The following is a 26,771-nucleotide window of genomic DNA, read 5'->3' on the forward strand; positions in this document are numbered from 1 at the left end:
TTTAAAGTAGTATAGAGTTTCTTTTGTGATTTTACTTAAGAGATTCAAGTGAAAAAATTTGGAAAATATGAATTCGGGTGACCTATTTTGGCTCACCTGAATGCATATCTGTCGTAACTACGTATTTCTAGCCTGACCCCGACCAATAAATCATTTGTAACTCCCTCATCTAGAGGATTTTTTATGAGTGGTTTATTGCATTGGAAAGATAATAAAAATTTACAGCTTATATAAAAGTTTAAGTTGTGTTCATGGACTAAGCACTATTTTGTGATAGTCGAAACAGAAAAGTATAGGTTTGTACTAAATCATTCGTAACTCCCTCGTCTGGATGAATTTTTATGAACGGTTTATGGCATCAAAAAACTGACAAAATTCTTTGCAAACTATAAAAATTTTAACTCTGTATGATGACTGTACAATTTTTTGTAACCTCTATAACTGTTAGACAAAATTAAGTTTTCGCAAGTTTGGAACTGGTTTGAGACCCGACTATCAAATACTTGCGAATTTTATGCCTTTTTATATATGCCTTTGCGAATAAATATCAGATTAGTCATACACTGTAAAAAAGTCAGTTTTCTGCAGGAAATTAAGTACCCACTTATGGGGTATGAATTGAGTAATGTGCTAATGAAAAAGCATGCCTTTATGGCCTCTCGCTAATGAATGGACCAAAGTGTCTATTTTTTGAATTAAGTTGCGAATGTTAATGGACTGTACATGCTTAAAAAAATTATATATGAACGCCATGTACATGATGATGATGTGAATGATTTGATGCATTTAATATATAAGAAAATTCATTGCTTTGTTTATGCATATGCGCATAAGTTTAAAAAAAAGAAACATGAGCAATGTTACCGAATTCAATGTTTTAAAATGTGCATTCATAGGATCTGAAGTGGTCGAAACCCTTTAGTAGATTTCTATGTATATGTTGCAATGTAAAGTAATTAATCTAAAAGTATAAACATGCAACACAAAAGATCGATTCTTGCAAGGAGAGGGCAAGCGGTACTTTTGTCTTCGTGGGAAATATTTTGAGCACGAAAGGTTGCTCCTCCCCAACCATGAAGATAGGAGAAACATCTGTAATAGACTGCAGTGTAGAGGAAAGAAACTCATAAGTAAAAAGTTAATGTATCAGAATGACGGTATTGGGAGCGCTCTCTCGATATGCTCATTCCTCACTCGTAGGACTGATGAAATGTGTCCGGTCAGGCCGAAGCCGCCTATGTTTGAAAGCACTGTCTGTGCCATGGCCCTGATCCAGATCCAGGTTTAGTTTAAACCTGTGTTAGTACCCACAGGGCTAAGAAGTGAAACTTAAATGAGTGTGCATTAGATAGGCATGGCATGCATTATATAAAAAAGAAAATTTAATTAAAGATAAGAAATGACTCATGCATAAAAATAGGCTTCTACAATGGTAAGTACATATATTTTAATTGTTCATGCATCTTTACTTGTTCAAATTTAATGGATGTTTGATTTAAAGTAATTCAGTGACTTAATGCTTAAATGATATACTAAAAATGCATGTTTAAATTGGTGTTATACTTAATCTTGTCGAGTGTATGAGAAATTGAAGTAATTCCTGCTTACTAGTTTTAATTTATGTGTTTTGAATAACTCTACCCTACTAAGACATGTTTGTCTGACCCTACAAATTTTAAATGTTTTCAGGTAGCGAGTGAACTCACGTGCGATGCTGGGAGGTTACGACGAGGACCGAGCCAAGACTTTTCTAACCACCTAGTATTTTTGGATTGCGAGCATTTTTAAATGCTCAAGACTCTGATTATTTGATATAAATTATTAAATGGGCTATTATTATTAATTTAAAGAAGTATAGACATTTATTTAATTTATGAATATTAAAATTTTAATTTATAGCATGTATGGATGTCATTGTGATCAAGAAGTAACATGCTAAGTTTTTGCCCCATTTAGTTTTTCGCTGCAGTTTTTATAAAACCATTTCAAAGAAAATTCCATATTTTTTGGAATACAAAATTTGAGGTGTTACACTCTTGCCTCCCTTAACTTGGTCTTAGTGTCAGTCAAACCCACTTGATCTAAACTTAGCTTACTTGAAGTAAGCCTAGACCCACTTGACCTAGATCAAACTCAATTGGGACAAAACCCCTTAGCATTGATGGCTTGACCACCTCTACCATTCCCTTGACTAGGTCCAACCCTTCCGACCTAGCCTAGCTTAGTTGAGGTAGGTTCAAACCGAGTTGGACATAAGCTAAGTCCAATCTGATTTTTGGTCTAGACTTCATCGTATTGCCATTTCATTGAAAGTTGCAAGAGACACTCTTGGTTTAACTATACCAAACATAAAAGACGTGCCGACCATGACCTATGAGTGCCTCAACTACATTGTTAGAGCACCACCGCATAGCTTGGGTAGGTTTGTGCACCAAACAATGCCAAAGTTCTTATCTTCTCGATATATATGTATTTGCTTATATTTTTTAGATTGTCATCGCGTTGAACGATACAAAGGCTCCTGCTTTCTTCAATATCTATATCTCTCTCTCTCTCTATATATATGGTTATGCATTTAAGACTGTCATCGCGTCAAACAATACCAAAGCTCTTGCTTTTCACAAATATATACATATTTGATTTCTGAAAATTATTTAGTTTGGTTTCACCAGCCGAACCTTAAATATGTTTTCACTTACGTCGTCGCTCTATATTGTACACAGGCTCCTGCTTATACTACATATAGTTGTGCATAAGTAAGCATACAAACAAAAATCAACTCCTATCGCCAAATGCAATTCCATATATCATTCTCGATCAAGACTTTGATTGACGAAAGAAAACCCTATTGAAAAGGTTTTGCTCTTTACGCAAAACTATTTTTTTATAAACATTTGAATCACTTGCGCATGGCCTAAACTAAAGCCTACGTTCCAACAAACCATGATAGATGTAAAGTACGCACAATGGTGTGCATCGATCCATGATTTAATTATATTGCTTTCTTCGTCAATGAGAGAAAGTGTTGCCGAATTTTCTGAAAAGATGCATATCAAGCTTAAAAGAATGCAACACTTTCTCCATTAAAGAGATGAAGTGCTGCCGAATTTTCTGAAAGAAGCTCACCGAGCTTAGAAAGAGCGTAGCACGTCCTCCGTCAAACAGAGGAGATGATACCAAAATTCTAACAAGTTATTTTCTATAAGTAGAAAGGGTCATCACGCTTCCTTTGTCAAACAAAGGAAGTGCTACCGAAATATTTGGCAAAATACTTGCCTGAGCAAGTTTGAATGGTACGATGATGCCCATGTTGTCGGAACCCTGTCGAAATGACTCGTTCCACCTCCGCCTATAAGAGCATTATACTCATAAGGGCCCGTGTGGTAGAGTAGTTGTTGCGCCTTGACTAGGTCAGTGCTCGTTGCGGCTACATACACTGAGCAGTCGATCAAAGGTGATCATTGTATATGCATGCTCATGTGAAACATTGTTATACAACAAGACTCGTAAGGGCCAACGTGCCAGAGTTGGTTGTCCACCCGAAAGGGGTGAAGCGCTTGTGAAGACTGTAGATGTCAAGAGCGGAGTCATATATGCATATAAATAAAACTTAACGATAGTCTCTTGACCACACGGGTGGCCCGTGCTTCAGAATACTGAATGGGGTTAGGGTACATATGTCTCTTAGTACATAACACATTGGTTTGCCCAAGTGGCATTCAAATAATTACAGTTAAACCACCAAACTCCTTTAGGACTAATGCTCATTATGGCAGATGGTGATGGTACAACCAAAAGTGATATGAATTTATTATGAACCAAAGAGTTCAAGGGACCTTCCATCACTCAAAAGGTTTGGAGGTTGGGTTATCCTTAAGATCTAAGGATTGAATATCACATCTGCAATAGAAGATGCATCTGAAATGATCTGGTGCAGTTATCCCAGCATGAGCTTTGATTGCTTCCCATTACAGACAAGGTCACTCAAGCATCTGGGGTATACAAAATGTATAACATAATAAACCCCCAGATAGCCTCGTTTGACACCGAAGATAAGTTCTCTCACGTACCAGGAGGTGAATGAGTTAATATCGAAACAATGCATTAGTTATAGGTTCAACGATAAATGAATGTGCATTGTTCTTATGATTCATGCATAACCTTGTGAAAAATGTTAATATTGGTATACTACTGGACCAATAGGGCAAAGGACCCAAGTTGTATCTACACGACTAAGCTAAGCTTGAGAAACTCGTGTTTAGATTTGTGGGATACCGATATGCCAAGTCATGAAGACTTGAGTTACAATGTTCTAACTGTGGCCCTGAAGAGGTTATTCGTGTTATATGCTAAGTCGTGGAGACTTGAGTGACGTTGTTTCGAACTGCGGCCCTAAGTGGCTCCTTATATTTTCACAAGTTTACACTTGCTTTGAATTTGAATACTTTTCTACTAGACCAGCGATGGTTCTGACCCCGTTTCATGTGGGATACAAGTATTGAACCTATGATGTGATATGTAAAGCATGGCGACATCGAGTTCCAGTGTTTCTTTAAACAGTATTGAACATTTTTATTTATAAAACCAATTTCATAGAATACTGCTTTTTAAAGGTGTGATGTTTGTAATAAACAACCCGTTTTGATAAATGAAATAATTTGGTAGTCAGTGAGTGCTTAGCAACATACTTGTGACTTGCCCAGAGTTTTCTAAAACCGATGACTCATTATCATCTATTTTCGTTGTTAAAAACATTTTCTAAATTTTGCTGCAAAGAAAAAAAAAAGAAATCTATAAATTTTTGACCAAGTATTGTTTTGAAAATTTGGGGCATTACAGAATTGGTATTAGAGCCTAAGTTCAAGATCTGTCATGTTGACAGGATCACACTATAAGTATGGTTTAAAGTTTTTGATCATGTAAAATCATTGTCAACTATAGATGGCAACCCACGATTTGTGAGGTTACTGTTATCGGTGTTGAATTATGCACTCTGAATGACTATGTCCATTCAAAGTTCAAGACTACCAATTTTGTGGCAAAGAGAGGAATTCTGCCAACGAATGCCAAAGGAAACACATCGTCGATATGGGTCGACAGGCATCGCTTGGTCTTAGAGACGAGACCTTATGCATCAGTCAACCCCATCACTCTAGTGTGGGAAGTAGCAGTACCCCATCGACCTCGATAGAATCACCGAGTCTGGAAGGCAATGGTTGGCTTTTCTCTACTAAATTCTATCACTCATCAAGTTATAATCCGAAAATACCTACGCCTATCCTGAACAACCCGAATAAGGGATACAACTCCTTCTATTCGCTCATTTTGATCTCGAACTCTCTGAGTCATAATACTGCAATGGCTCAGAATGGACGGGCATCACCAGTCTACCCATCGGCTTCACTTGAGAGTGCGGAAGTACCACCCGAGACAACTCTAACTGCGCCTAAGACAAGGCGATGTGGCGACCGACGAGCCTATTTGAGGCTATTCACATCGAAAAAGAAATCTAGTTCTTAGAAACTGGTTATGTTTTGAGTCAATGGACTTGTGTGGGGGGGTTTCGCCGCCAATGTCTTATAATTAAAGGCGATGAAAGCTTGTTGGGATACAATGTATATATACAAGTAAAAAAAATCTATTTTCTTATATATATCGAGAAAATTGAACCACGTTGTTTGTATGTGACTAGATAAATAGCTCCTATGATGAGAACCATGACAAGTGAGGAGTCTTACACACAAGGGTTCCTGTTAGAGACTCTCAACAACCTAGTGATTGTCATCCGTGAGACGAGGCAGGAACCAGCCCCTCCTCACAACGAGAGTACAGGAGGAATAACTTATAAAAAGTTCCTTAAACTAGACCCATTGATCTTTACTGATAGAGCCGGTCCAAAACTTGCAGAAACTTGAATCGGGAAAATGAAATGTGTGTTTCTAGTATTGATAGTGTCAGAAGACAAAAAAACAAACTTTGGCATGTACAGGCTGAAAGACAACTCACTGAAATGGTGGGATACCATAAAAAGTATCCAGCTCTTGGAGTACGAGGTTCTCCCTTGAGATGAGTTTAAAAGAGTCTTCCTGGATAATTATTTCTCGATAAATTCTCAAAATAAGAAAAAGATAGAATTTCTAAAACTAGAGCATAGTGGTATCAGTCTTATCGACTATACTACCAAGTTTCAGAACCTTAAGTGGTACTGCTCCAGGTTATTCAAGACTAACCAAGAGAGATTCGACAAGTATATCAACAAGTTACAGTCTCGTATAATAACCAGTATGCACCAGACATTCCAAGTTGTTGTGGCAGCCACTTCAAATATAAACATAGATTGGAAGCGATTCAAAGGGATCGTAGGAAAGAAACGAGTAGCAAGTAATGAAAACAACAATAAGACGTTCTCATGTAGACAGAAATCACGACCACCTTTCTGTAAGAGGGATTTTTGAGTAAAGAACTTCGCTCTACCGGTCGAGAGGCCACCGCAAATGAAGAAAGTCATTCAACCCTACCAACAATCTAGTTTTTGTTGCCCAAGGTGTAGCAATCATCACCTTAGAGAGGCATATCCTCGTGATACAGGGGGTTGTCTATATTATGACAAACAATGTCATTATATAAGAGAATGTCGCAAGAAAGCTTCAGACCATCAATGGAAGAATATGAGATTTGAAGGACCCTCCTAACAAACGCAACAACATCCCCCATTCCAACAGTCGCCACTACCTATGGCAAAACAGAAACCCGTGGTGGGTCGTGTTTATGTTGTGTCAACCGAACAACTCACGGATAATGACCTTATCGAGGAACTTGAATACCCTTGATAGGTAAGAGTTATGTTGGGTAAAAAGCAATAAAAAAATAAAATCAAATGAATGCTCGAGCTTAGACAAGTGGCTCATGAGCTTGTGTATCGTTATTTAAATCGATATGTATTTGTTCTCCAAAGTAATGATAAAAAATGTTAGACTTGTCAAATCAAATTTATGTGTGCTTGTGCCCAAATTGATGGCTATCGACCCTGTAAGTGGATAACTGAGTTTGCGCAATTAGAACACTAAAAGTCACTTATTAAAATTCATAAACCGTTGAAGAAATTTTTTTCAGGAAGAGAACCCTGTGAGGTTTTACATATCCAAGATCAGATAGTCTAGCCAGACTGAGCCTATGAGGATGTATGGCTCCATAATCAGGCAGTCCTAGGAGACCCTGTATGAGCGTATATATCCAAAACCAGTAGCTTGGCAAGTATGATTCTGTGAGGATGTACTATCCAAATATCATGTAAGTCTGACGAGGAGGAGTCTGTGAGGAGGTATATTTCCAATACCATGTAATCTAACAAGAGACTTGTTCTAATATGGTAAATCCTTGTGAGAATGATCAGAGTATATGGAATAGTTACACAGAATGGCTATGCTTGATAGCTAGTTAAAATATTATAGATCTAACTAAGTTGTCATTGTGATAGCATAATTTGATATTGAACTCGGACATGAATAGCATACCCTCATCGATCATAGATCGTGATATGGGGTTATGATTTGAATGAATATAATAATAAACTAGGTAAATAACTTGAAAACCCTCAATTTTTTGATATTTTACAAGAAACAACAATGAACTTAAGGCTAACATATTATTTAAAATTAAGATTAAATTAAATTATAATTTAAGCATTAATCAGGATTCAAAATAAATTTCAAGTTAAGAATCTATTCTGAATCAGGGTTTTGATTTTTAATCAGATTTAACTTGGATTTAAGCTAAACTTAAAATAGAATTTAATTTGAGTTTCAATATTAGTCTGGACTCAAATTAAGTATGCATTTCAATTTGAAGTCTTATTGAATTTCAATTTTAATTTTTGAAGCTTATTAATTTGGATTTCTATTTAGGCATTTGAATTCAGATCAGATTTGAATTTGAACTCGGATTTAATAAATATGTCTCGAATATTATAATTAGATTCGAGTTTGATTCAAATCTAAATGAAGACTTGATTGAATGCAAATTCAAGTTTGAATTGTATAATAATTTGGATTTTTGTTGAAATTAAATTTTGAATCTTAAAATGAACTTTAAGGTTGCAAATTCTTCAGGGTATTTTTAATGAATAAAATAATAATAATAATAAATTTTATGAGAAAGAAGTATAAAAATATAAATTAGCTTAAAATAAATTATAAGAAACATTCTATGAAAAATTAAAATTGATTCGAGTTGATTTAAGTAAAATTCGCATTCGGAATCGAATTTATGAAAAAGATGAAAGCACATTGGGAAAAGAAAGAAAAGAAAAAATAAGAAATTTAGGCAAGACTAGTCAAACTTGCTTGCCAAGCAAGCAAGTTTGACATTTCAATTTGGAAGGAGTGAACCATGGGGGTCGACCACCCCATGTGGCTCCCTTATATATGGGATATAACTATATACTATATTAAGGTGGATCCAAATGTTGAAAATGAGGATATCAATCAAGTCTCTCATGTGAGTAGTTGCTTCAAACAAGGACTCCTCCTGATCAAGGAAACTGAAGTGAAAAATGACTCCTCTTTCAAGAAGAAGACCCGTAAAAAGAAAATCTGTAATCATAAGAAGTCCAATTATAATTGGGTCTTCCTATACAGAGAGAAGACCCAAAAATGTGTAATCTTTGAGCCCATGAATACAAAGTGGAGAGACCCTCTCTCAGGTGTATGAAAAATGAGAGAGAGAGAGAACCCATAGTGGAGGCAGGTCAAATTGGACCAAACCACTCTAAATCATGTTTTTCTTTTGTGTGTGTGAAAATCCCAAGCATTCACTTTTTACATGGTATTAGAGCTACTGGCTCCATCAAGTTCAGTGTGTTAGTTTTGTCTCTCATTATCCAGTGTCAATGGCATCAAGCTCATCTTCCCTGGTTCTTAACTCCACCATACAATGTAATGTGTTTTCCTCAGTGTGTGTCAAGCTCGATGTTTGTCAAGCTCAATTGAAACAATTATTTGTTATGGCACTCCCAAATCGAGTCTGTTATGTACAACTAGGACCTCATCAAGTTTGTAAATGGATCATATTCAACTTTGTGTCAGTATGTGATTGAAGGTGAGCAACTCAAAATTAATCTTAAATATGTTGTTTAGAAACGAGAAGACCAACTTGCATTGAGTTGGATTAATGCTACCATTATTGAAGTTGTGTTGGGGCAAAACATTAGAATCCCCTCTTCCCAGGACACATGGATTGCATTGGAACAATCATATGCCTCCCACTCAAGATTTTACAGTTAAAATGTGGTCCGCAAAACATAAAGAAAGAGGACAAAAACATGATAGAATATCTGAATCATGTTAAGTTTATTGCAGACTCTTTGTGTGCTATTAAGAAACCTACCTCTAATAGAGATTTGGTCCAGTACACTCTAAATGGCTTAACTCATGAATATGAGAGTTTTATTACTATTGTTACCACATTTTTCCTTAATAAGCTGTCAAAGTTTAGTGAGTTGTTTGATCTCTTGCTAAACCAAGATAAAAGACTTCAATTATTAAATCCCAAGCCTCTTCAACAAGCTGAAACTTCCACCATCGTCTTTTTCTCTTAAACAGGTGGTGGTGGTTGTGGGAGAGGGGCGGGTTGTTTTAACCTCTTCCAAAACTATCAAATTATGAGTGTTAGAGAAAATTAGGGGCAACAAAGGACCTTTCGGCGTGATGGTAGGGACTGACAGGTGGTGTGCTAATTTTTTTGGATGCATGAATCACACAGCACAAACATGTTATGATATCTCAAAAGCCTTTGTGATCATGGCCTTAAACTGCATGCATGACAACTCGCAGTACCCAAATACAGGAGCCACACATCACATGGCCACATATGACCAGGGCATGATAAACAATGAAGAATATCATGGGCAGGACAAAGTCACGATTGGCAATGGCATAAATCTATTGATTGCAAGCATAGGTAATGTTTTCTTAAATCAGTTTATTCTTTTAGATGTTCTTCCAGTTGCCAAGTTTACCTGAGATAATAATTGTGCTTTTGAATTCAATGTTGATGGATTTTGTGTGAAAGATTGAAGGAACAAGACTATTCACCTAAAATGACAAAGTAAATGAGGACGATACCCCACCCCTTCTCCTTCGAGAGAAGAGTAATTTTATTACCTACTTCTGGTTGATAATTATTCTCAATTTTCATGGATTTTTTCTTTGGTTAGAAAATCAAATCCTCTATGATGCTTTGAAAATATTAAGGCCATAGTTGTAAATCAGCTTGACAAAAAAATTAAAATCTTTCATAGTGATGGGGAGGAGAGTTTATCAGTGGTGTTTTCACGGAATTCTTCAACAAACATGGGATAAAAAGATGGCTCACTTATCCACACTCACCTCAACAAAATAACATTGTTGAGCCTAAACATAGGCATGTTCATGAGACAGGGATGAGTCTTCTAGTTCATGCATCTTTAAATGTAAACTTCTAAATTGATGCTTTTCGTATTACAGATTATTTGATAAACCAACTTCCAAGTTCAAACCTAGGTGACAATTCCCCATACGAATTATTATTAAATCATGTGCCTGGGTATCAACATCTCAAAAATTTTGGATGCACATGTTACCCATATTTGAAACCATATGTTGATTCAAAATTGTCACCTACATTCAAAGTATGTGTTTTTATTGGATATGGCACAAATTACAAAGTTTGTTTGTTGTGATCATGTTTCAAGAAAAGTGTATTTTGAAGCATGTTTTTTTATGAATTTAATTTCATTTATGATAGAAGAAACAATAAAAGTCATGTGGGTGATAAGAAAAATGCCTCTTGGATACCGAACTCCTCACCTATTCAACCTCTTGTAATGTTTGCACTTGTCACCCTACACAACCCTATGATAGTCAGTCCTAGACATAGTCTCCCTCAATAACCGAAAATCAAAAATCTTGAAAACGTGGACTCTGACCCAAATTCATAAGGTGGGTCCCATGGTGTGCCACCGAATGAGTCCTTCTCAATACTTGTTCATGAATTGTCTGGTCTAGTAACTATCCATGAATCGTCTACACCAACTCCTAAAGACAACCATACAAAATTGACCGCTATTAGGACTCACAATATGATAACCAGGTCTCAAGATGACACGTTAAAGCTCAGGTCTCCTTTCCATGAAATATCACATTCTTATGTCTCTTAACTGAAGTATTACATGAAGAAAAGGAACCTTGTGACCTTGTCAAGCTATACAGGATCTAAAATGTCAAACTACCATGAAAGATGAAATGAAAAATGATTGTATTGTACAGTAAAAATGACGTATTTCTTAAAAACCCACAATTTGCTAAAATTTGCTTGATAACCAAAATCATAAATAGCCAACTTTGTTAGGACCTTTTTACCCTTTGCATGTGCAAAACTCATGAAGTTTGCACGATATATCGCTCCGCTCGTCGAGTATCGCAAAAAAAAATTGTGAACCTCAAGAAAAGCACAAAATTATGTTATTTATGTGGTCTTCTTTGTATAATCATAAAATCACAAATACCTTAATAAAATCGCATATTTTATACCAAAGTCATGAAAAAATGTGTGAACATCCTTTCTTTAACCCTCACTTAAATGTATGTTTGCAAATATTTTTTTGCGGTCTTCACAAAGCATGCAAAAACAAGTTTTGTGAACCTCCTTGTGATCGTAACTTCTTAAATAGCTTAGTAAAAGCATATATATCTGGTACCTATAAAATATGATTTTTATGAGAAAAAATGCTCATTTAATGTTGCAAACATAAAGAATTTCAAGATATGACATACTTGTGTCTCTCCACGCAATTAGATATGTGATTTTTTTATAAAATATATGATTTTTTATGCGAGTATAATATAAAAGTGAAGATAGAGTTTCACAGAAACTAGGTTTTGTGGTCTAAAAACCAGTGAAAATTATGGCCATTTTCTCGTAGTCAAGCATCAGCGGTAAGATCCGCTGACACTTCATCGGCAAAAAATATTGACAACGAGTTTTTTCAGCAAACGCATCTTATAGTATGGGTAGGATATGAAACAAAACTCCGCAAGTTGTTTGTGAGTATTGTAGTTGATCATCTGAAGACATGTTCTCATCATAGAGAACATGAATGATGATGTAAAATCGATGGGGTTATGTGTCTTTAACGAATTATGATAGTCAGATAGATGTGTTGGATGATGATGATGTAGAATCAATGGTAATAAAGTATTTTCTTTCCATCAACAAAGAGTCAGTGTATCTCACAATCAATGTTCGATCATTAGGATAAGAAAAATCAGGAAAACATAGTGTAAAATCAACAATGGTATACTGTGTTTTCTCTCCATTAATGATGTGGTAATATGCAGCATTCTTGAGGCCCAAGAGATGGAGGTACCTATATGCATACTTTGTCTTCTCCTCATCAAAGAGACAGTGAGAAACAACATTCTTGTGAAAGAATAGAATGAATGCAATGTATGAACAACTTCATTTTATGAAAGAATGAAATAAATGTAATGTATTACCTTTCATTTTGTGAAAGAATGACATGAATGCAATGTATGAGCAACTTCAGTTTGTCAAATAATGGAATGAAAGCAATGTATAAGCAACTTCAATTTATAAAATAATAAAATAATTACAATATATGAGCAGCTTTATTTTGTGAAAGAATAAAATGAATGCAATGTATGAATGACTTCATTTTATGAAAGAATTGAATAAATACAATGTATAAGTGTCTTTATTTTATGAAAGAATGGAATGAATGCAAACAAATTTGTATATATTTTATATGAAGATGAGGAAGTCTACATATATTTTATCAAGAAGATCTTACGAAGTCCGCATAAAATATAAGAAAAAAATAATTAATATTTGTGAGGATGAGGAAGTCCGCATAAAATATATATGAATATCATCCTCACAAATATTGGTTATTTTTTATCTATTTTTTTTATGCAACCTTCATGAAGTCCATAAAAAAACCGTATGAATCTACCTTTTAATCAAAGGGAGCAAAAGCATCAGGTGTCTACACAACATGACATTGTCATGGACATTAACATAACATGTTATTTCCTAAGTAAACAGTGAACCATGTTGAAACATGATCAACACACATTAAACTCAACTATGAGTTTTCATGATTTTGATAACCTTTGTTTTTGTTTTTAAAAGTTTTTTATGATGATTTTTTGTGTGCACATTACAAAGAGAGAGAGAGAGATGCCATTAAGCTCTTGTCAAAATGTTCTCTAAACAGGATATGTTTTCTGATGCTACCCGTACACAGATAAAACTCGTGAAACATTCATAATTATTAACTTAAAATGATCTTGGATGGCATGCCTTTTGAAATTTTTGTCAAACAAAAAAGTATCTTACAACTTTCAAGGGACTTTCACGTAGCCATACTTTTAGTTTATTAATTGCAAGCATAGTCACAAATATCGGTATCAGCTATTTCCCGTGATATTATAGATTTGGTGATAAATCTCAGGAAAATCTTGGGGCTTAAAAACTATAAAAACAACAAAAACTAAGCAATAAAATATCATGTTTAGAAAAACTACATAAATAATACAAAAAATAAGTAAAAATATAAAAAAAGAAGAAAACATATTTAAAATGTAAATAAATAAAAACAGTAAAACTAATTGATAATATCGTGATAATATCACAAGAATATCGAGAAATTCTCAAGATAATATCATGAAAAATCAAGATATTCTCGTGATAATATCATGATATTATCAAATTGACAATATTTTCAAAATACCATGATATTTTACCTATATTATCGCTTGTAGAATTTACAGAGATAATATTGTTGTCACATGCCTACCATGAAGCAGATGGTAACGAGGGCAGTCATGATTTGAAGGGGTGAGCATGTTCACCTGTGACCTACATTGTACAGTCTGTTTTGCTTTGGTTGAGTCTTGATGTCGAGTCACTTGTAACTTTCTTTGGGCCACCCTTATAATTTGGTTGAGGTTGATCAATACCCTGAATGGTTAGCCTATAGATTTGAACTATAACGTGTCTGCGGGCAAAATTGTGAATGAATGCAAATGCGAAGAACTTTCTTTTATTCACCTTCGTTGTGATTGCTTTCGAGTAATTGCAATTTCTCTCCCCCTCTATTCTATCATTTTCTTGCGCTCTCAATTATCAAAGCTTCCACAACGGCAAGGGAGCGATCGAAAGGCTTGTGGCGGTAAGGAAAGATTGTCGTGTACCACTATGTTGCACTGGCGATTGCAACTAACACATCATGTATCAAATGCTAATGGTTCTAAACACATCATGTGTCAAATGCTAATGGTTCAAAGAGAGCAAAACATTACAAAGAATTACAAGAGAAACCAACCAAGGACTCTTTTAGTAATTTACAGAAGTATGCATTAACAAACACTTTGAGTGTTGATTTTCTTCCAAATGATCAACACAATTTAGTGAATTTATTAATAGCTTAGTACCCACCAACTATGTATTACAGAGAAGAGTACAAAACATGGTGAAATCATCTACTAAAGCAATAGTGGAGGTGTTCAGCTAGTATTTCCAGTCTGTTTGATTTGTGGTTTGGTAACTACTGGGTAAAAACCCAACCTTTGTTGTGCATTGTTCCGCTCGTCGAACGAGACTCTCACAATGTTCTGAACCAAGCTCACATACCACTTTAATGGTCGAACAACCCAACCCTTGGGACATAATACTGCCCAGGTGGCAAAGATCTGACCCTTTTGAGCTCGACCAGAGTAGGACAGGACAGTGCTAGCTCAATGGTGAGAAAGAAATAGGAATTCAAGCAGTAGGAAGGCATCGAGAGGGTTCCTGAGTGGGAAGCCCGAGCAGAAAGAAACGTTTGTACTCAGCTACAAAGTTCTTGTGGAGGAAAGGAAAGAAGATAAACTTTTGACTGAAAAGAGCTTACTAAGGACTTCTTGTGCATAATGTTGCTTCATTCTATCTACTAATTTCTTCTAGGCATCATCCCTCTCCTTCAATTTTGTTTGCAATCAAGTTTCATTAGATCAGAATACTAAGAGAAAAAGGAAGTGTGAAAGAGGGATAAGAAAGACTTATATATGTCTTGCCACTTATATGAGCATTGTACCTTCTTCATCCTCTTGATAACAACATTAGTATTTTTTAAACCAAATTGTTGTTCATTATTGCAATGTACGAGCAACTTCATTTTGTGAAAGAATAGAATGAATGCAATATATGAGTGACTTCATTTTATGAAAGAATTGAATGAATGTAATGTATGAGTATCTTTATTTTATGAAAGAATGAAATAAATGCAAAAAAGTTTGCATATATTTTATATGAGGATGAGAAAGTTCGCATATATTTTATCAGGAAAATCTCACGAAGTCCGCATAAAAAATAAGCGAAAAATAACCAATATTTGCGAAGATGAAGAAGTCCGCATAAAATATATACAAACTTCATCATCCTCGCAAATATTAGTCATTTTTTGTCTATATTTTATGCAAACTTCATGAAGTCCATAAAAAAATCGTGTGAATCTACCTTTTAATCAAAGGGTGTACAATACAACTTCATCCAATTCATTCAAACTAAACGTAGTCATACATATATTCATTTCATTCATTCAAAAATGAGCATGCTTTATATATATATATATATATATATATATATATATATATATATTTCAGTCATTTGTTCATACATATATTTATTTTATTCATTCGAAAATAAACATGTTACAAACATTCCCAATGCATAACTCAACATTAGAGAGTTTGGTCATTAATTGATGAAATAAGGGAAGGCTCAACATGGGGGGAGGGGGAGGGCCTTCTGTATGGATGATACAAATATAGATCATTTTGTCCATAGAAAAAAGAAAAAATAATGCACTTGCATATCCTAAGGACAACTTAAAATGATAAGCATGTACCATCCATACAGAAGCCGTATGAAACTGCTGGCAGGTCTTATGATACAGTTCGCTACCATTCCTTTCTCCTTACTAATGGAATAGGAGTTCTGGAACTGGACGATGATCCCTTTCCTGTAAAATTGTTTGGTTTTGCAGATTGAGATATGCTGTCCGAAAAAACAACAGAAACAAGGTCAGTTCACGTTATGTACTTTAAGAAAATTACACTTCTAAACAACTTTAAACAAATCTTTAGCTGCTATGATATCAAATTTGCCATTTTTCCTCAATTATTGTTCAACCTCTCATCTTTGACCTTTCCAAAGAACACTAGTAATTATTAGGAGACATGAATCAAATGATGTCATAATATAGATCACGAGTTTTAACCTTATATACTAAAGAATAGAATTCAGAGGCTTACTTTCAATTGACATTTATTGAATACAAATTCACTCAGTTCAATGATTGTGTACTTCGCAGACTCGGTCAGAGTGCGATTGATCCCAAACTTAGTTAAACCAATAAAACAGTGGACTAAGTTAGCTCTTGGAAGCTTCTGCTTAACCATATGGAGTAAGAACAACCCAAGTACTGCCTAATTAGAAGTGACAACCAAGTTCTGGCTGCAAGAATCAACTTAAGCGATTCAAATAGTGAATTATGATAAATTCAATCTGCGAAAATGAAGCTTAGATATTTTCAACTGACTCTTTTCTTTCAAAAATTCTGGTTTTAAATTCTTAGCCGCATAAAGAGGGGAAGAACCAAACAAAACGACAGTTTTATCCAAACTTGGAACTCTCTCTCTCTCACACACACATACACACACATATCTGTTAGATATATCTGTTTCAACAAAAGTTGCATGTTTGAGACTCACCTTGATTGTGAGATGCACTTCTTTTGCAGCGCATTTTTCCTCATATCTGCATGCACTTTCGCCTCATGGCTATTATAACCCAACAGAAATCAATATGGTTAAGATGCCAGTGGTGGATTAAAGATTATTTCATTGAATAAGGTTATACTACTAAACAACAATTAAAAACTAAAATGTTATGGATGCCCAGTTCATCAGATAACCTGTTCAGGTATTCCATTTTTGCCTTCTTCATCAGATTGCCCTTTATATTAGAGAAGTTATTGCAAGATCCACTACCTGAGAAGATAATGCACCAAACATCAGGCCCACTGTATGCTTATATATCTGCAGATGGTATGTCTGCAAGTTAACTGATGCAGCTCATATGAAAAAGCAAGGATAATTAATAAAAACACCTTCAAAAAAGGGTCTTTTCTTGCTTGAAGGTGGAATCTTTGAACAAATCTGAATTTGCCGACTCTGCTTTTCTGCAAGGTAAGAAGCACAATGCATTGTCTTCATTAAGTACACATGCTTTAATGAATAAAATATCTCATATCACAGCAAAAAAGGAAAAACAGAAAAAAAGAGAGTTCGACCTCTAAGTTTGTCATTTTCCATTATGCCTGATGACAACTAGATGCCCAGAGTAGTTTTTTTTATAGGTGACTGAGAGATAAGCCCCAAGACCCCTCCTCGGTTACGATAGTATGACCTCACCATACAGTTATCTCATTCGACCCGAAATCGAGTTAATAGTAAGATGAATTTAGTCCAGCTTCAAGCTGTTTAGGCTAATTTGGCCTCTGCGAAGGCAGTTAGTTTTGAAATATAGACTGTGACACAAGTACACTTAGCAAGAGAATCAGGTGTCTACACAACATGACATTGGCATGGAACATAACATGTTATTTCCTAGGTAAACAGTGAACCATGTTGAAACATGATCAACACACATTAAACTCAACTATGATTTTTCATGATCAACACACTTTCAAGGGACTTTCAGGAAGCCATACTTTTAGTTCATTAATTGCAAGCATAGTCACAAATAACGGTATCGGCTATTTCTCGTGATATTATAGGTTTGGTGATAAATCTCAGGAAAATCTCGGGGCTTAAAAACTATAAAAAACAACAAAAAATAAGTAATAAAATATCATGTTTAGAAAAAAATACATAAATAATACAGGAAATAAGTAAAAATATAAAAAAATAAGAAAACATATTTAAAATGTAAAAAAATAAATAAATAAATTTAAAACTAATTGATAATATCGTGATATTATCAAATTGACAATATTTTCAAAATATCACAATATTTTACCTATATTATCATTTGTGAAATTTACAGCGATAATATTGTAATATTTTGAAATATCGCGCTATCCTAGACTATGATTGCAAGTAACACATCATGTATCAAATGCTAATGGCTCTAAACACATCATGTGTCAAATGCTAATGGTTTAAAGAGAGCAAAATGTTACAAAGAATTACAAGAGAAACCAACCAAGGACCCTTGTAATAATTTATAGAAGTATGCATTACCAAACACTTTGAGTGCTGATTTTCTTCCAAATGATCAACACAGTTTAGTGAATTTATTAATAGCTTAGCACCCACCAACTATGTATTAAGAAGAGCACATAACATGGTGAAATCATCTACTAAAGCAATCAAAGTGGAGGTGTTCAGCTATTATTTCCAGTCTGTTCGGTCTGTGGTTTGGTAACTACTGGGCAAAAACCAAGGTTGCCAGACTAGGAAGCGAAAGCGGGAAGCGGAAGCGGGAAGCGGAAGCGAGAAGCGATGCATTTTAAAATGTATAGGAAGCGGGAAGCGAGGGATAAAAAAATAAATATAAGAATTGAATGCGAATCAAAATGAAACACAAATAAAAGTGATTAATATTAAGTTTCATGATTTTTTTGTGTAAGAATTAAATTTTTAACAAAATCTAAAAGTTATGACTACCAAATTAGAGAAAGCACACGAAAGTGAGTGAGAGAAAATACATAAAAAACACAAAAAGTTGAGTAAGAAAACATATGAGAAGAATATATGAAGCGTGTGGAAAGTATAGGAGAAGTGTGGGAGAATCGAGGTTCTCATCAAGTTTCGGAAGCGAGGAGTATTGTGCTTCTGAAGCCAGCTTCCCACCTATATAAGAATCTTCTAGTAACTTTGGTAAAAACCCAGCCTTTGTCATGCACTGTTCCGCTCGGCGGACGGAATTGTCTCACAACGTTCTGAACCAAGTTCACATACCACTTTAATGGTCGAACAACCCAACCCTTGGGACGTAATACCGCCCCAGGTGGCGAAGAGCTGACCCTTTTGAGCTCGACCAGAGTAGGACAGTGCTAGCTCAATGGTGAGAAAGAAATAGGAATTCAAGCAGTAGGAAGGCATCGAGGGGGGTCCCGGGTGGGAAGCCCGAGCGGAAAGAAACGTCTGTACTCAGCTACAAAGTTCTTGTGGAGGAAAGGAAAGAAAATAAACTTTTGACTGAAAAGAGCTTACTAAGGACTTCTTGTGCATAACGTTGCTTCATTTTATCTACTGATTTCTTCTGGGCCTCATCCCTCTCCTTCAATTTTGCCTGCAATCAAGTTTCCTTAAATCAGGATATCTTTCATAGAGAGCATAAAGATTAAGGCTATGCAGATTCTGCTACATACTAAGAGAAAATGGAAGTGTGTGAAAGAGGGATAAGAATGCCTTATATAAGTCTTGCCACTTATATGAGCGTTGCACTTTCTTCATCCTCTTGATAACAACATTAGCATTTTCTACACCAAATTGTTGTTCATAGTGTCTCTTCCACAAGCTGTTAGTTACAGGACTCAAATCTCTCCCCTAGCACAAGTTGAACAAAGACAAATGAAAGTTGCATTTACCAGAATCAAATTGCATGCATCAGGCATTCTAAAACAGTCACATTATGGATAAATGCAAAAAATAAAAATCATGCTACAAGCTAGTGCAAGGTAGTAGTCTATGCAGCTGAAATACATTACTACTTGCACTTTAGCATTAATAAGAACGAATTGCAAGGAAAATAGCTAGCTTACTTCAGAAGAAGTTTCAATGTGCATTAGTTGATCAACGGTGCAGTGTGGTAGAATGAACTTCAACAGATTTATATCTGTCTCTCCAACATCCCCAATATATTTGATGTTGTCAATTGCAGTCTGAATACAGATGTCCACCAAAGAGGGAATCCTGACTACCATGTTTTTATTGAGAAAACCAAGTCAATCTAGTAGCAGGAAACAAGCACAGGTACTATTTCCCAAGTGCTACACAAAATGTGGAAAAAATGTATTAGTCAGTTCTAAATTTAAACCCTGAAATGTGTAAGCAACAATATGGCTCCTGATAAGAAAGTAAAAATCTAATTTACAAGAAAAAGGGGTCAACCGGAGCAATAATAGGAAAAAAACAGGAATATAAAATAAACAATTCTCACCACATAGGAAAAGATGAGTTCATTCAATCATTCCATCAAAATAGTACATGAGAAAAGCTTAGCGTTAGTAGCTTCTTCAAAGTTCAAACTAAAGGTGTCAGACCCATTCAGTTAAAGAGGCCATCATATTTCCACTGGACCTTAGGGTCCCATGTGTTGAAAGGCTCGTGAGGGAACCCCCCTTCATATGAAAGGGGCCATGCCCTTTGAAATAATGCTGGGAGGTGAACCCACACATGCCAGCATGTATTTTTTGTATGAAACACCTTCCAAGGAGGGAAGGAAGGTGTGGATGGCAATTCGTGAGAAAGGGCTTTAGGCTATGGGAAAACCTGGGGCCCACACTGCCACATGGACTTTTCTCTCCAGTGTTTCCTAGCTGTTGCCAGCTTTGACTTTTCTAATGAAAAGGGGTCATATTCCCTTGCACCAAACAAGCCTCAGGAGAACTGCATGTTGACAACTGATACAATAAAATACTTTAAAGTCCTTAACAAATTTACACAGATTCCTGTAATTTCTTAGGTTTCTTGCTTCTGCAATTGTGTGTGAATTGGCATTTTTATTGCTTTATTTAAAAATTTGGCTTAGGGTTTGGGCTTTGTGTACAACAGTTTTTTGTCTGAAAGGAGCTGAGTCTTGTTTGGATTTAGTTTGAACAAATTGTGTGTGGGTCGTTGGAAATGAGACAGTTATGCTTTCATTGGGGGGAAGCATTCTTCAAATCCGATTGATGGGTTTTTTTTATAGTAATGGAAATTCCCGATTTCTTGTTAACAAAACTTAATTTCTGTAGTGAATTTTGGGTGTCTTGTGCCTAGTTTAGTGCTTAATGAAGAACTTAGAGGTTTTTACTTTCATGTACAGTGTACAGTTTTTCTTTCAATATGTCCTTTTCTTCTGTTTTCAAGGAAATTCTAGAATTTATGGTCAAATAGCCCTAGCTTCTATATTTTTCGAGTTTCATGTTTTCTCTTTTTCCATCTAGGTTTGATCTTTGTATCATTATTAATTTCAGGAGAGTGCCATTTTTAATTAATGTTATTTCTAATAGATCTCTGAAGTCTGAAGTGTTGCTAAGAGGTTCCTTATCTTTTCTACAGCTAGGACACTTTTAATGCAAACCAACAAACAAAAAACACATAATGTTCAGGAAGTTTATCCTCTGGACAATAATAATATCTGGTGTTTATGATGCACCAAATTTTCTTTGGATTTTGGAGTATGGATTTCTTCTGCTTTTTTTGTTCAATCTTTTTGAATGATGTCTCCAATTGGTCACACCAATATTAGGTCAGAAATTTCTCTTTTTATTAACTTTTTCTAATATGGTGGAATTTATGAAGTAGAAAATAATGTAAAGGGCTCTAGGGGTTAAGTTGCCACCTTTGGAACTATTAAACTCTGCTATTGAACCAAATCAATTTGTGACATAATCTTCAGCTTATTGTTGTTTTTCTTGTTTCCCCTTTTCTTTCTCACATTTTAGAGTTTCAATTTTCTATGAGAACCATGCTGACACTAGGCACCAAGAAAGTAGTAAGGTTTCATTTTTGACAAATCAAATTGCTATTGTTATAATCTTATTTCTCTTGGAATTAGAATCTTGTTCTTGCTAAATGATTCTGGTTGAATTTTATCTTTTTTTTTCCTTTTACCATGCATGCTTAGGTGCAAAGGCGATTGCTGCTATGTATTGAAGCTCAAGGAAAGTATCTTCAGAAAATCATATAAGAACAGCAATGCCTGGGTGCTGTACTCAGTGTTGATCTTTCACTGCCCAATGTGTATCACCTTCTGGTGAGTGATCTTTGGTTGCTGACAACAAATCTAGCCCCTCTGACTCAAGCCACGATATCACAAGCACCATCATTGCAAGGCGAAGCCACCAGTGAGTCCAACAAAGAACTAACAAACTGCATTATTGCCATCTTTCCAGGGGATGAAAGATCGTCCTCACTTCATGTGGCCTAACTCAGGATTCTGGCTGACAGCCCCTCAGCAGAAAGTCCAAAAGGCTAGAGGCCTGATAAAAAACAGCAAATGGTGATGCCACAAGCTTCAAATGGAAGTTCAGGACAGAAGCATGTGCAACCAGACAACATTGAGGCCAACTAGAAGCAACACATGCAAAACTAGAGATGTGGTCTCAAGCCCTATACTTGAATCAAGCACTAGGTAGATTTTTCCGGCAGCTGGAGATGTGCCATGTGATGTTTATCGGGTTGGCAGTGTGACTTTGTAATTTTGGTTCCTGAGCACCACTTTCTGAGGGATATGAATTTGATAATATCCCTGATGGCAATGGCATGTGGGACTGTGCATTGTGCTTGTTCTTCAGCTTTAGGATCAAGGTATCTGGTCTTAAAATGTTACATGTAAATGTTAGCTCACTGCTTTTCACCCTTTTTGTTTTCTTTCCCTTCGTAGAAATTATCACGTAGAACCATAAATATCCAGTATAAAGAATAACTTTGTATGTTATTACTAGTTTTCTAGTAATTGTTATCTGAAAGCAGTTTCTTTGTCGAATGAAAGCCTAAAAATTTTAAGAAAGAGTTCTTCAAATTTTTTTTTTATGACAAACCACCTTGCCTTAAGTGGCCCACCTCCAAAAGCCACGGACACACCGGTGTGCCATCGGGTTTTGATCTGGGGTCTTCAATTCAACACCTTCACAAACCTCCCACTGGCCACGTGGGCGACGTGGTGGTTGTAATTCTTTCTTTTCTTACATGGCAACCAGGATTTCTGGTTAAAAGGTAGAAATGTCAACAATAGGGTTTGGAAAGGAATAGCGTGGGGGAAGGGAAGGCAAGAGGGGATGACAGGGGTGATGCGTGAGGAAGGTTAGGAAAGAGGAGGAATGATGATCTGCCAAAGTGAATGTTCCAGTAGGGTCAACTATCATCCACTTTGACAAAAGTGATGGTCTTGTAGAGAGAGAAAGAGAGGGAGGGGCTGGATGGAGAGCAAAGTTGCATAATATCGGTGATGGTTAGCAAGCAGTCACTGAACACCTCTCCATATCCTGATGAATAGTTACAATCTAATATCGATGGTGCACCTTGAGTGCATGGAAACTGGAATATGTAAACCAGCAAAATATGTAAACTGATAAGAACTGAGATTTTCATAGGTTTTTTTGCAAATCTAACATTGCAAATGCAGTCGGTGTGGTCCACTTCCAACATTTTTTTCGCAAATCCAACAATGTGGATGTGCTTGGCATGGTGAATCTGATAGGAATCAATCATTGGATTGTGTATTTACTATGAAAAAATGCAATTTTTGAATGCTTGAATATTTCTGAAGATTATGAGCCATTGATTTTAAAGCCTTAAAAAAACTAGTTTATGCATCAAGATGGGATTATTCAAGAGTGGGTTATTATAAAACATTCAGACCACATCCATACAGCTAGATTCAAGAGAAAAGAACAAAAAATCCACGAAAATTGCAGTTCACATATTCTAGTGAATATATATATATATATATATATATATATATATATATATATATATATATATATATATATATATATATATATATATATACGCATCTAAAATCTTGCAATTATACCACATTTTACAAAATGCTCCGCTACTAAGTTATAGACTGTCAATCGTGAATTAAAGCCTAGAACAAGTCAATGATATATAGTTAATTAAGAAGAGTTAATGATGAACAAATACATAAACAATAAACAATTTTGATGCCGCACATTGACCAGATGTTCAGATCATAAAATCGATAATATCGGTCGAATCATGTCCGAAACCCATTTGACCAGTACCTAGGAGTACCAATACCGGTACCGGTGACATGCTGTGTCCACACCGGTATTAGGTCCTGGTGGAGGTACACATGTTATATTGATTCTGACATATTTTTCTCCGATCATCCATCACTTATTCGATCTACATCAACCGCCATCTTCTTTTTTTTCTGTTAATTATACTCACCAGACTTGGTTGATTCCTTGCATTTAACAACTTAAAATCATCATCAGAACACACGCAAATATGCTTTTCCGTAAGATCAACTCAACAAGAATCACAATCTTGATCAAAGGAGGGAAACAAAAACACTATCAAATATATCAGAAAGAAACGATATAGTGCAATTCTTAAAAGAAAAGGGACCAGCCGAAATGACAAAATATTGACCTAAATTAATCCAAATTTCTGATTAGTTTATCAAACGAGTTCATGAAAAAGAAACAGCATGCGTATTCTCGATCGAAATAACAACCAAACAGAGACAAAGAAAGAAAAGAGAGGGATCATTCGTCACATCCAATCTAATGATCGACGAGAAATCAGATCGTCGTTTTAATGAGCTACAAGAACAAGAAATCAGATTTCGGGGAGGAGAAAGATCATCAGATAAAACACTAATTTGGACGGAGGTGATCGAGTTCTTACCAAATCAACGGCGACGATCCGATTCCCCGCCAGAAAAAAAATAATGATAATAATGATTTTAAGGAGAAAAAAAGAAGGCCTAAAAATAGAGGGGTTGGGAAGGAAAGCTTTTCTTCCACGCCAACCCCCTCTCTCTCTATCTATCTCTCTCTAAATGCTAATATGGTTACCTGCTTTGAGACGTTCAATTGGAAAAAGTCCCAAGAAGGGGTTGTTGCCACCTGTCTTTCATAGCGTGTATTTCCTAGTAAATGCCCTATCATTATTGAAAATACCATTATTTTCCCGACTCATGCACGTGGCAGAATCTCAATGTTTGATTATGGCGGGTAGTCGACCCGGACCAAACACAAATTTTCCGGTAGGGATGTCAATGAACTGGATTTTGTCCGATATCCAACCAAATTTGATTCTGATTAGTTTGCATTTGGTAAGCCAAAACAATATCTGAGTATAATCAGATGCGGATATGGTTTTGATATTTTGCTACCGAATCTGAGAAAATTTAGAATTTGATAGATATCCGAATCCGTTTGTGGTATTTGAACTGAACTATTTACATCCTTATTTCCGAGTCCCAGTAATTAAACCATTTAAAAGGAAATATATAAATTTCGTGTAAACATAGATTTTTATTTTTATTTTTTAATTTAACCGTACGGATATGATTTGGGTGGTGATTTTTACTTCTAGGATCGATAGACCATTCCTAACAAATGGACCATGCCAACCATTATTTGACTCTGTCTTGAACTCTGACTTTTGTTGGACATTCGACCCGAATTGAACCTGCTTTAATGTATTTTACATGCAAATATAGGCAGTATTTTTTTGGTAAATCTCAAGAAAAGTTAATAAATAAAAAGAATTGAAATTATAAAAATATGAAAAAATCAAGAAAGAAAACAAATAATAGTTTTTTTTATTGTGGTAATGCAATCTTTTGCCATATTTTAAAAAATATCACATTATCTTTTAGATTATATCGGCTTCTAATTTTTCAAAATATCGCCTGTATTTGTTACATAAATTTTAATTCCGTTTTAATTTCATTTCAGTCAGGTTTGGGCTTCCATCTTTCCTACCCAATACTAACCGGAGCCCAAACACATGATGTGGACAGGTCTCAGTGCACCCAAAAGGGTCGGATAAGTCCCTAAATACAGGAACCACAAGGACTCAGCGATGTTTGGAAAGGATATCTAACTGACCCAAGCTTGTTTAGTCCAGTTCTGTTATAATTTTTAGGACCCGTTGAAGTAAATGGGTTGTATTTGGTACGGTATGATAAAGTATAATTGGATCAGAATTCAGTTTATATTTCCATTTTATCCGATTCTCATGAGATGTAAAATGGGGGCCTTTGTGAGGTTTAAACCCAACACATGGGCGTCTGGATCAACTTATACACATGGTGTCATTAGAACCCGTTTGGTATGGATATGTTACTGACCGATTATTGCTCTTCCAATTCCTAGGGCCACTAGAATATGAGAACTATTGGGTGAACTAATATTTTCATGGGTTTTTTGCTCTTTTCTCTTGAATCTAACTACACGGATGTGATCGGAATGCGTTTGTTTTAGCTCTTGAATCATCTGATTCTGAGGCATAAGCAGGATTTCTTAAAGCTTGAAAATCAATAGCTCGGAATTTTCATAAACATTCCAGCATACAAAAATCATCTTTTTTGTCAAAAAATACACTATCCAACTGTTGATTTCCTAGCAAATTCACCACGCCGAACTGTTGGATATTTTATTTGGTCTTGCATAGCTTTTAATAAAATCCATTAATAATCAAATTTGGTATTGATCATGTTCATGAACCATTGTTTTGGTATTGCATGCAACTATAGAAATGGGTGGGGCTGGGTTCGTACTCAGGTGGAACCTGACCTGACCTGACCCCAATTTTTGGGTATAGTATCAAGTCTAGACCCAGGTCTAATCGGACCTACTATAAGACAAATCCATACTCGGACCCGATAAGAACTACATAACCAGACCTGATCCATACCTAGTAAAATGATATATTTTACATTGAAAATTTGTGGGTCTTAATTGAAACTCGAGT

At 35.5% G+C, this 26,771-nt stretch overlaps 1 protein-coding gene across 3 annotated transcripts; it reads right to left on the reverse strand.

Moving 5' to 3' along the window:
* Positions 1-15,709: 15,709 nt before the first annotated feature.
* LOC149840979 (elongin-A-like) lies at positions 15,710-24,824 on the reverse strand. Of its 3 annotated transcripts, XM_090004604.1 has the most exons (9): positions 24,696-24,781; positions 22,063-22,294; positions 19,871-20,098; positions 19,518-19,655; positions 19,320-19,398; positions 17,210-17,281; positions 17,015-17,090; positions 16,812-16,880; positions 15,710-16,095 (listed from the first exon to the last, which is right to left on the reverse strand). In XM_090004604.1, the coding sequence occupies exons 3-9, from the start codon at positions 20,030-20,032 to the stop codon at positions 15,999-16,001; spliced, it is 693 nt and encodes a 230-aa protein (XP_089860730.1). In that variant the 5' UTR covers positions 20,033-20,098; positions 22,063-22,294; positions 24,696-24,781; the 3' UTR covers positions 15,710-15,998. The 3 variants fall into 3 exon arrangements, with proteins under 3 accessions (XP_089860730.1, XP_089860729.1, XP_089860731.1); XM_090004603.1 differs by lacking the exon at positions 22,063-22,294 and having other exon boundaries at positions 24,696-24,824; XM_090004605.1 differs by lacking the exons at positions 19,518-19,655; positions 22,063-22,294 and having other exon boundaries at positions 24,696-24,814.
* Positions 24,825-26,771: the final 1,947 nt, after the last annotated feature.

This window comes from Nuphar pumila, chromosome 4 (assembly GCF_984573655.1).
Source record: "Nuphar pumila chromosome 4, dmNupPumi1.hap1.1, whole genome shotgun sequence".
Classification (NCBI taxonomy): Eukaryota; Viridiplantae; Streptophyta; class Magnoliopsida; order Nymphaeales; family Nymphaeaceae; genus Nuphar; species Nuphar pumila.